This window comes from Cornus florida, unplaced genomic scaffold (genome assembly GCF_030987335.1).
Source record: "Cornus florida cultivar Cherokee Brave unplaced genomic scaffold, ASM3098733v1 CherokeeBrave_3.0.0_Hap2_Chr09, whole genome shotgun sequence".
NCBI lineage: Eukaryota > Viridiplantae > Streptophyta > Magnoliopsida > Cornales > Cornaceae > Cornus > Cornus florida.
In genome coordinates, this window is record NW_026775579.1 from 74239732 (window position 1) to 74250963 (window position 11232).

Below are 11232 nucleotides of genomic sequence, written 5' to 3' on the forward strand. Positions count from 1 at the left end.
CTACATGCATGGAAAGCTCTATAAATAGAGCACTTAGGCTTCACTTGCAAATCTTGTTCAAATCACACAGCAAAAACAACACTTCAATATATTTACATTCATGTCTCTTTACATTCATGTAATGCACCTTCAATATGTTTAATTCAAGTCCTGCACTTATCTTTCTTACTTTCCAGCACCTTATTTTAAAGTCCTGCACTTTCAATAACGCTTTCCTTTCCACTAGCTATAGATTAATTTAGAAGTCCTTTTTTAAGACAAAAAGAACCTTTGATGGTGGTAATTCCAGTCCTTCATACAATCGCCTGATCTCTGCAATCTCCTACTGGATAATTGTTTGGATAGTCACTTTAGAACGACAACAGTTTCTAGCACGCCCGACATCCACTCCAACTTTACAATCACCTGGAAAGTGGAACCTTAATTGGTTTTTAGGAGCCGAACAATTTTTTTATTAGCATTTGTGAAATGGAAAAGCCAAGTGAATCTCGTATATATATATATATATAAAGAGGGTAAAGTACTTTCACACTCCTTGAGGTTTAGCAAAAGAACACACAGGTAAAAGTTACTCATTTTTTGGACAATGACACCCATTCAAGTTTGAAAATGGACAAAGAGACCCTAACAATGATGAATTGACTTTATTACCATTTGATATAAAATTGATGTTTTAATTGACTTAAATACCCTTGGATCAAACCCAAATCCAAACCCAAACCCAAAGCCAAACCCAACCCAAACACAAATGTCTCCCCCTTTCTCTCTGTATGTAAAGAACCCCGCTGCTGCCGTCGCCCCATCATCATTGTCATTGTGGTGGTGCTTGAACCCATTGTCATGGTGGTGGTGATGACGACGCATGTCGCCATGGATCATCATCGGATTGAAGTCACTGTTCTCACCTTCTCTCATCTCTTTTCTCTCTTCCTCCGCCCCAACACCAACAAACACATACATATATACACACACATATATACAGGCGGTGATGGTGAATGGATTTGCGGCCTTCATCCTTCGATTCCGTCGAACCATAGAGCCTCCATCCTTCGAATCCGACCCTGCAATGATTAATACATATATATATATGTACACACCCCCTTTCTATCTCATCCTTAACCCATTCACAACCCCTTTCTATGAATACAAACCTTGATCTAGCGGCAGAGGGATCGGACGACTAGCTCGACTTATCGTAGTCGCTATTGGGGGATGCGGTGGCACCACTCCAGGAGAGCGGTGTGGGTAGGTGTGGTAATTTTCAAGAAACTAAAAAAACTTCTTTACAGTGACCTAATTTTTTGCAGTATCATTCTCAAATTTGTGAAGTTTTGGAAGTAACTAGAAAATTAGATTAGTAATTAGCATTTTATTTGTTTCAATGCCCTCATAGTTTTTTGTTATTTGGGAATCTTTAATTGCACAAATGTTGGAAGAAATTTGAAATGTTATGCAAATTTTAATGATTATGCTCACTGATTCTCCAGTTTGAGTTTAAAATTCCAAACTTTGTCCAGGCCCTTTTTATCATTTCGTATCTTAAATATGTTAAGTCTCACATATGATGGTGGTATTAGCGATAGTGTAGAAGTGTGCATTTGAAAATTTGGCAGCCATGGATGTGTCCTCATTCGCAGTTGTTTATTATGTTCGATGGTAGAAACTTGGAGAAGGTGTGAAGGGTGTATATATATCATTAGATCTGGGCTGTCTTGATCCTGTATTTGCTCCTGGGGTATCTCATCTTGAACTAGAAGGTCTCTCTTTCTGTGATGTTCTTAACATACTCCATAACCTTCAAGCTGATGCAGATGTGGTTGAGTTCAACCCATAGCATGATACTGTTGATGGTATGACTGGAATGGTTGCGGCCAAGCTGGTAAGAGAACTGACTGCAAAGATATCAAAATGAACCGTGTGACAGGAAGAGAAGAAGAGAAAAAATGAATAAGGGACTATTATGTCATTTGCAAGGTCTGATATTTTGTATATTCGAATTTAATATTGAGGGGTAATTTGTCTTTTCATATGACTTAAGGTCTTGTTTGGATGGAATTTCAGAAGAGGGGGTGTCATTGTCCAAAAGTGAGTAACTTTCATCTGTCTGTCCTTTTCCCAAACCTCAGAGGTGTGACTCTACTTTACCCAATATATATATATATATATATATATATATATATATATATATTGGGTAAAGTAGAGTCACACCTCTGAGATATATAGTTACATAGAAGTCAAGTACCACACTTATCAATTCTATTATTCAGCAGCCTCCACCATTGATTAAGTCAATTAGTCAAAGTCATAACAAGACTTAACGGCAGACGCTGACGGATTTGATAATTGTATGAGTGGGGAAGCTTTCAACAACAATAATACATAATGGAGTATAATTTGAAATTAAGTGAGGGCATTTTTTAGATTTTTTTTTCAAAAAAATGTAGGAATAGTTTTAAGATTTTCACAAAATTTATAAATAATTTTGTATATATATATATATAATGAGCATATTTTAGTGTGTATTTTAGTCTGTCATTTACAGTTAAAACTATTTTATTATTTTTAGATATTTGTCCATGTAAGTACCACTCTTTTACATAAAGGTACTACTCTTGTGAAATCAAGTATCATTTTTTGTATAGGTCATGTCATCAAAATAATAGGCACAATTATATATATATATATATATATATATGGAGATAAAGGAGAAGAAGGAGGACACCCTGAGGAAATTTTTTATTGAGCACTGCAAAGTTCTAAAATATTTGTCAATCTTAGAATTGTGGTTTGCAAGATAGACAAATATTTTGTGGATAGCAATAGTATGAATTAAAAATTTAAACTAATAAAAAGTAAACACCGACTTTAGTATTTTATATTAAAAACCAAGGGCAAATTGATATATGAAAAAGACCAATCCAGTCTCCCGTGCTTTTTCTAGAAAGTAACCTTCATCCAACTCTAGCTTCAGATTTGATTGTTCCCTTTCCACCTCCCCATCTGTCATCCATCGAAGAAAGAAATGAAAAAAATGATGGACAGAGAACAAGAGGAAATGCAATTCCTAGGCCCCTTTGGCATCTACACAGAAGCCTACCAGATCATCCTCTCATGGAGGAAGATCTGCACCCAAATCACTCTAGCTCTGATCCTCCCACTCTCCTTCATCCTCCTAGCTCACATCAAAGTCTCCGAATTACTCACATCTAGGATCACACACAACCAAACCGAGCTACAACAAGCACAAGCCGACACGCAGAGGTACGACAACATCTCCAACATCTCATCCGAATGGACGGCCTTTTGGGTCTTCGAGCTCGCATACACCTTCTTCTTCCTCATCTTCTCTCTCACCTCCACTTCGGCTGTGGTCTACACCGTCGCATGCATTTACACGTCTCGCGAAGTGACCTTCGAGGTGGTCATGAGTGTTGTCCCAAAGGTTTGGAAGAGACTCATGATCACTTTCTTGTCCACATTCTTGGCTTTCTTTGCTTATACCCTAGTTTCTGCAATAATCGCGATCCTAATCATACGGGGAATCACAATTGGAAGTAGTAGCACCCGTTAGCTGATTGTCTTCATCTTATTCATCTTATTGTCTTCATCTTATTGTATATGACTATTGTTTGGCAGTTGGCTATCGTGGTGTCAGTGCTAGAAGACTTCTATGGGTTCAAGGCCATGGTCAAGAGCAAAAACCTCATAAATGGAAAGATGTGGGTGGCCATAGTTATCTTTTTTGTGTCAAGTTTCTCATCCTTTGTTATATATACACTTTTTGAAAAGTTTGTTGTGCATGGAGAGTCACTGATTTTGGTGTATAAGGTTGGATTTGGGATGTTGTGTTTGTCATTTCAGTCTATGTTGTTCCTTTTTGGGTTGATTATTCAAACTATTATCTACTTTGTATGTAAGTCATACCACCATGAAAATATCGATAAGTCAAACCTCTCGGATCATTTGGAGGTTTATCTTGGAGAGTATGTTCCTTTGAAGGAGACGGATGTTCAGCTAGGCAATTCCATGTTTAATCTGCTAATTATGTTTGGTAAGAAATGTTGTAATAGTTGGGTTTTTTTTTTTTATCTTTATATGATCAGGTTTGTGATGTATCATTTACATTTGTACTTAATTAGTATAAATTATAAATATTTTGAAGAAATTTAAGTGCATTCTTCTTCCACATTTTGAAGTACTTCATCCATTTAATTTTAAGTGCTAAACTTTGTATAAATGGGTGTAAATTGAAAAAGTCGAGTTTACTCAAAAAAAAAAAAAAAAAAATTGTTTGTTTCTTCTTCTCCTCCTTCTTGTTTTTAGGATGAAATCCAATAAAATTCACAATTGGATTTTGAGTTGGCCTGCACTTAGGGGCTGAGGGAGGGGTGGGCCAGTAGGGGCCTGGTCCCCCCTCCCCAAAAAATTATTTATTTATTTATTAGTATACATATAAAATATATATATATATATATATATATATATATATATATATGATTTACACCCCCCCCGCCCCCCGATTTTGAGTTGGCCTGCACTTTGGGGCGGAGGGAGGGGTGGGCCCATAGGGGCCTGGCCCCCCGGCCCAAAAAACATTCGGCCGAATCAGCCCTCAAATTAGGGCACCGCGCACAACCAATATTTCCCTCCGCCCTTCCCTCTTGCCCTAACCCTCTGTTCTTCACCTTCTCCCGAATCTCCATTCTCCTCAACCTTCAGGCTTCACACAAACTGACAATCTGTTGGACCACCACTTTGCTGAGGATGCAAATTGCAATTTAGGACATGGTCTGGGACTCTGGAAGACGATTGAAAAGGTCTTTTTTTATTTTATTTTTTTAATTTTTACTTTTTTTTGCGATTTGCCATTCTCTCTCTGTTTTTTTGTTCTTGCTATTTGCCTTGCGATTTGCCATTGTTGCTATATTTCTTCATGATGAATGAAGTTGATTATTTGAAATTTTGCTTTATTTCTCCTTTTGACGGAATTCTTTTCCAATTTTTATTCTGAAATTCAACATCTGAGCTTTAAATGTGAGCTATGTCTGGTCTGATTTTTATTTTTTGCTGTGGTTTTCCAGTGAGAGAGAGTTATACATTTGAGGGGAATTGAACTACAAATCAAAAACATGATGATCTCTTTTATATGAACAGAGAAGTATGGATCGTATGGTCTTTTTGTCAACAACAAATTCTTGCCTGGAACTATTTAATATATATATCTTGATTCCATTCCATGTCTTTGATGCACAAATTAGAAACCACTTTTTATGTTAAAGGACTTGAAGTTTACATTATTCATGAATGCTCGCTACCGGCTACCTGTTTCAGGCCTTGCTTCTGGCTGTGTTTTATTTTTTTATTTTTTATTTTTGAAAAGTGCTTCAGGCTGTTTTTGTTTATATATCAATGATGCATGTCATATGTTTAACCCTCAGAAGTTAGAACTGATGCAATATATAGTTATATACTTACACCATGTCATATACCGGTATTAGTTATAAACACAGATAAAACTCAAAATCTTTTGAAGGCATTATTTATTAAATAAAAACCAACATGGTGTAAATACCATGTTTTTTTACAATCTTCCAAAAAAATTTTAGGAATAATTTGTTGTTCTTGTTGGTTTTGATTAGTGAAGTTAATGAGGATATAGCATTTTTACTTCATAAATGCGAGCTATGTCTTTGTCCCACAATGTTGCACACTAACTTCACAAGAATTTAGGAATAATTTGTTGACATTTTATGTTATTCTGGAAATACTTTTGAATTAGTACCTGTTGATTAACTTGATTTTGAATTAGTCTATTGATTGGCTAAATATATTTTTGTATGCATCTAATCGATCATGAAGTACTTTTGACTTTAAATATTATTATATGCCCCCCCTACATTGAATCCTAGCTACGCCCCTGCCTGCACTCAAATAAAGTTTATATCATTTGTGGGCACGGATAGGATAAAAGAAAGAGTTAGGTCAGCATTCGACGTCCGCATCACACACAACCATGTACCAGGTAAGTCCTGAAAAATATTTTCTAAAAGAAAAGGATTAAGGCAATAGTGTTGGATTAGGACAACTTCAAGTTCACAAAAAGTATCCCACAAAAAATTACCTTTTTAGGAATCTAATTTTTTTTCTAAAGTGTAATTTTTAATATTTTTTATTATAATGATAAGGAGGATGAATGTATAAACATATCCTTTTATAGTAGATCCAGGTGTTTTTTTGAAAAGTTATTAGTTATAATGGTGGGATGCTTGTCATTCGACCTAAAAGTTAAGAGTAATGATACTCTGTTCGATCAAATTGGCCTACTCTTAGTTAGAATCTTACGTGTAATTGCCATATAATTACCTAAATAGTTAATATTTCTTTGTACGCTAAAGATACCGAAAATAAATAAATAAATAAATAATGGAAAGAAGCCTTTTTGATTTCTCCATAGTGGTATCTTCGTTTCATTCTTTCTCTCTGACTCACTGTTCTCTTTTCCATTTTGCAAAATTGAAAGAAAAACAAAGGATTGAGAAGTCTCTATTGGTTCATAAAATCAAAGGGGAAAATACATATAAACACGTATGTTTGCTTGAAGAGAAAAAAATAAATCCTAATAAGATTGAAGGTATGTATTCATGTTTTTTTTTTTTTTTTTTTTTTTTTTTAACATATATTTTGACTTCTGTATATTGTATCAGTTTTGGGATTTGATTAGAAAAAAATAAATAAATAAATAATAATAAACTTCAAAAGTTCATTACGAAGTGGATCATATATGGACTACTCTTTTAGCAGCTCATATATAAGCAAAAAGTAATGTTAAATATAATCACTTGGATGAACACAAGTTACATTTATCAGAGGATATAATTGTTGGCATCCTCAAATCATTCATTAATTTTATTTCCATTATACTTAGTATTTACCAATATATAAGGAAAAGTTGAAGACAATGAAAACATTGACTTTTGAACATAAATCATATTGATCCATTTATCAGTGTTTCAAGATTTACCAAAAAGAGAGATTTGAAAACAAAAAAATTACCAAACACTAACAATTCAATCATAAATGTTCAACTGTTTGCCTTCATAAAACAACATAAATACTGTATTGAAATCTAAGCCTTAATGGAATTTTCATCATTCATTTGTACATTAGATTTCCACTTTAACATGAAAGTAGTTCTTTGTTGCCAAGAAAAAGATGATCGCACCAGCCGAGAATACAAGCAAGTGAAAAGTAGTTCTTTCCATTTTTTATTTTTTTATTTGTTTTTGCTATCTTTAGCGTGCAAAGAAATATTAATGATTTAGGTAATTATGTGGCAATTGTTGGGAGGGATAACAATAAATAAACACAGCGGAATAACTCTTCTCCCTATATGCAAGCAAATATAGTGTATCTCTACTTTTATATATGCTGAAAATAATAGAAAAGAAAATCAATCACACCAAGCCACAAGAACACAAACATATTTTTATGTAGAAAACTTCCCCAGTGTGAGGAAGAAAAACCACGGGACCTAGTTCAGTTAAAATCTCCACTATCAACTAAATAATGGGTACACATATTCTTCTCTAATCGTAATTAGAAGTTACAATACATCTCATCAAGATATCAACAATCTTAGTAAATACAAAAAGAATTGGAAAGAAAATACCATAAACCAAGTTACTGTTCACAGGTACAAATCACTGTTCCCGAGCTCAAAATCTGATCTCCACCGTTTAGATTTTAACTCATTGAGTCGTGAACCTCTCCTCCAAATTTCAGCTTGATCGGACCACGGATGAAGCGGGATTGGAGGTTTAATGAAAACTGGGCAGTGTGAAGAAAAATTACGTTTTTCTCTCTCTTTTTTGTGTAAGCTACAGCGGATCTCTTCTACCTTTTTATTCTGACTTCCTTAGGGTTATTCACCCTAAAGGGCTGGGCTTTGGGCTTTAATAAAACCTACTTGGGATTTCCTCCATATAGAAGGAAATAAACCTAACAAATCTCCCCCTTTCCGACTATGTGGAGAGAATCGCCATCCCGGTGATCGAACAACAAACTTCAAGCTTCTCTCTTGGTAAGGTCTTTGTCAACATATCATAACCATTATCATCAGTGTGGACCTTCTCAAGTTTAAGTAACTTATTGTTCAACGAATCTCTGATCCAATGGTATCGTACATTAATGTGCTTAGATCTTGCATGGAAACTAGAATTCTTAGCAAGATGAACAGCACTCTGGCTATCACAAAACAACATATACCTCTGCTGCTTGAAACCAAGTTCTCTCAAGAACTTCTTTGCCCATAGCAACTCTTTAGTCGCTTCTGTTGCTGCAATAAACTCTGCCTCTATCATAGAAAGAGCAATACACTTCTGAAGTCTCGATTGCCAACCTACAGTCGCACCTGCAAAAGTGATCAAATAACCCAAAGTACACTTATGAGTATCCACATCCCCTGCCATATCTGCATCTGTGTAGCCAACTAACAATGGTTGTCCATTTCCCAAACCAAGTCTCAAACTGGAAGTGCTTCGAAGATACCTCATGATCCACTTCACTGCATTCCAATGCTCTCTTCCCAGATTTGACAAGAATCGACTAAAGACACCAACTGCATGGGCTATATCTGGTCTTGTGCAAATCATTGCATATATCAAACTTCCTACTGCTGAGGCGTAAGGAACTCTTTCCATGTCTTCCTTTTCCTTATCTGTAGAAGAACATTGATTTATACTCAGTCTGAAGTGGGTGGCAAGAGGAGAGCTAACCTCTTTAGTGTTGTCCTTATTGAACCTCTGAAGCACTTTTTCAATGTATTCCTCCTGTGACAAATATAACTTCTTGGCACTCCTATCACGACTGATTCTTATGCCAAGAATTTTCTTTACTGGCCCCAAATCCTTTATAGCAAATGACTCGCTCAATTGCTTTTTCAACTGGTCAATCCTTGAAGCATTCCTGCCAACAATCAACATGTTATCCACATAAAGCAATAGAATAATAAAATCATCATCAGAGAATTTTTTAACAAATACACAGTGATCAGAAGTTGTCTTCTTGTAGCCTTACTCTCCCATAACAGACTCAAACTTCTTATACCACTGTCTCGGTGCTTGTTTCAAACCATATAGGCTTTTTTTCAGCTTGCACACATAATCCTCTTTCCCTTTCACTTTGAAACCCTCTGGCTAGCTGCTAGGCCGAGTGCTATACGGATCGATGGCATCTTTATGACTGGAGAGAAGATCTCATCAAAGTCAATACCTGTTCTATGACCGAACCCTTTGACAACCAATATAGCTTTATACTGTGGTTGTGAAGATAACCCATTTAGCTTCTTTATGTAAATCCACTTGTTTTCCAAAGCTCTTTTTCCTTTAGGTAGCTTCACTAACTCAAAAGTGTGATTATCATGTAATGACTGCATCTCATCTTGCATGACCTCAACCCACTCTGTCTTGTGTTCATCTTCTGTGGCTTCTGCAAAACACTGGGGCTCTCCCCTGTCAGTCAATAACACATACTGCTTTGCTGAATACCAAGTGGAAGGATGTCGGTCTCTGGGAGACTTCCTTGATAGAATCTCTGGTGGAATCTCTGGCGCTGTCAACTGCCAATCAGTCTCAACATCTCCCTGAACCTGTAGGGGAACATCCATATCACATGTACACTGGTGGTCATCCTGAACATCGTTCTCAACCTGAGATGACAGATTCTTCAGAGGAGCTGGATCTACATCAGTTAAGATATTACCTTACTGAGACATAGATTTCCCTGCTTTCTCAATATCCTGAATCGTCTGATCTTCTACAAACACGACATCTCTGTTTCTCACAATTTTTTTCTCAACTGGATCATAAAGCTTGTACCCAAACTCATCTTGGCCATAGCCAAGGAATATTCATTGTTGTGTTTTCACATAAAGTTTGGACCTTTCATCTTTTGGAATGTGCACAAATGCTTTGCACCCAAAAACACGCAGATGATTATAGGAAACATCATTACCTATCCAAACTCGGTCTGGCACATCAAACTGTAGAGGAACACAGGGTGTAAGATTTAACACATCAACAACTATGCTCAATGCCTCCCCCCAAAAGGATTTTGGCAACTGGGCTTGTGAAAGCAAACATCTCACTCTCTCAACTAGTGTCCTGTTTATCCTTTCTGCTACGCCATTTAACTAAGGAGTTTTCAGAGTTGTCTTTTGATGCCGGATACACTGCTATCTACAATACTCATCAAAAGGACCAAAATACTCTCCGCCATTATCAGTACGAATGCATCTCAGTTTCTTCCCAGTTTGTCTCTCAACTAGGGCTTGGAATTGCTTGAATACTGCCAACACTTGGTCTTTTGAATTCAAGGTATATACCCACAACTTCCTTGAATGGTCATCTATAAATGTCACAAAGTATCTGGAGCTACCAAGTGTTCTCGTCTTCATAGGGCCACACACATCTGAATGTACCAAATCCAGTATCTCTAACTTTCTCGAATGAGGGGAATTCTTGAAGAAGACTCTGCTCTGCTTCCTTAACAAACAATGAATACACCTTTTCAGAAGTGTACTTTTCAGTCCATATAGTAGACTTTTCTTCCCTTGTAGAGCTAATCATTTCTCACTCATGTGAGCCAGTCTCTTGTGCCACAACTCTGTTGTATCATTATCCTCCATCACATTAACAATGTCATTGGAGATCTTTGTTTGCAGAACGTATAGTGCAGAGTGCTTCATGCCTCGAGCCACAACTATAGCACTCCTAGTGAGTTTCCACTGGCCATCACTGAAAGTGCTGTAATACCCTTCATCATCAAGTTTACCTGTAGAAATCAAATTCAAGCGAATGTCAGGAATATGCTTCACATCTCTGAGAACTAACCTCGTGCCATTATTCGTCTTCAGATACGCATCCCCAATTCCAATGGCTTTAACCAAGCCATTGTTGCCTATCTTTATTATTCCAAAATCACCAGACTTATAAGATGTAAAGAAATCCTTCCGAGATGTAACATAAATAGAAGCACCACTGTCAATCACCCAACTGGTCTCATGGTATGTGACATTTATCGTCTCATTATCATAAACAATGAAGAAGTCTGCAAGAGTGGTGATAGTAACTTTGTCATCACCATCTTTGTCATCTCCATTCTTTGTTCCATTCCCTTTCTCATTCTTGTTTTCTTTCTTCAATTGCCTGTAATATTTCTTGATGTGCCCTTTTT

At 36.4% G+C, this 11232-nt stretch overlaps 1 protein-coding gene across 1 annotated transcript; it reads left to right on the top strand.

The window, feature by feature from the left end:
- The first annotated feature begins 3034 nt into the window (after positions 1-3034).
- Positions 3035-3571, top strand: LOC132272871 (uncharacterized). Its single transcript, XM_059773950.1, has one exon. It carries the CDS (start codon positions 3035-3037, stop codon positions 3569-3571), a length of 537 nt encoding a protein of 178 aa, XP_059629933.1.
- The last annotated feature ends 7661 nt before the right edge of the window (positions 3572-11232 follow it).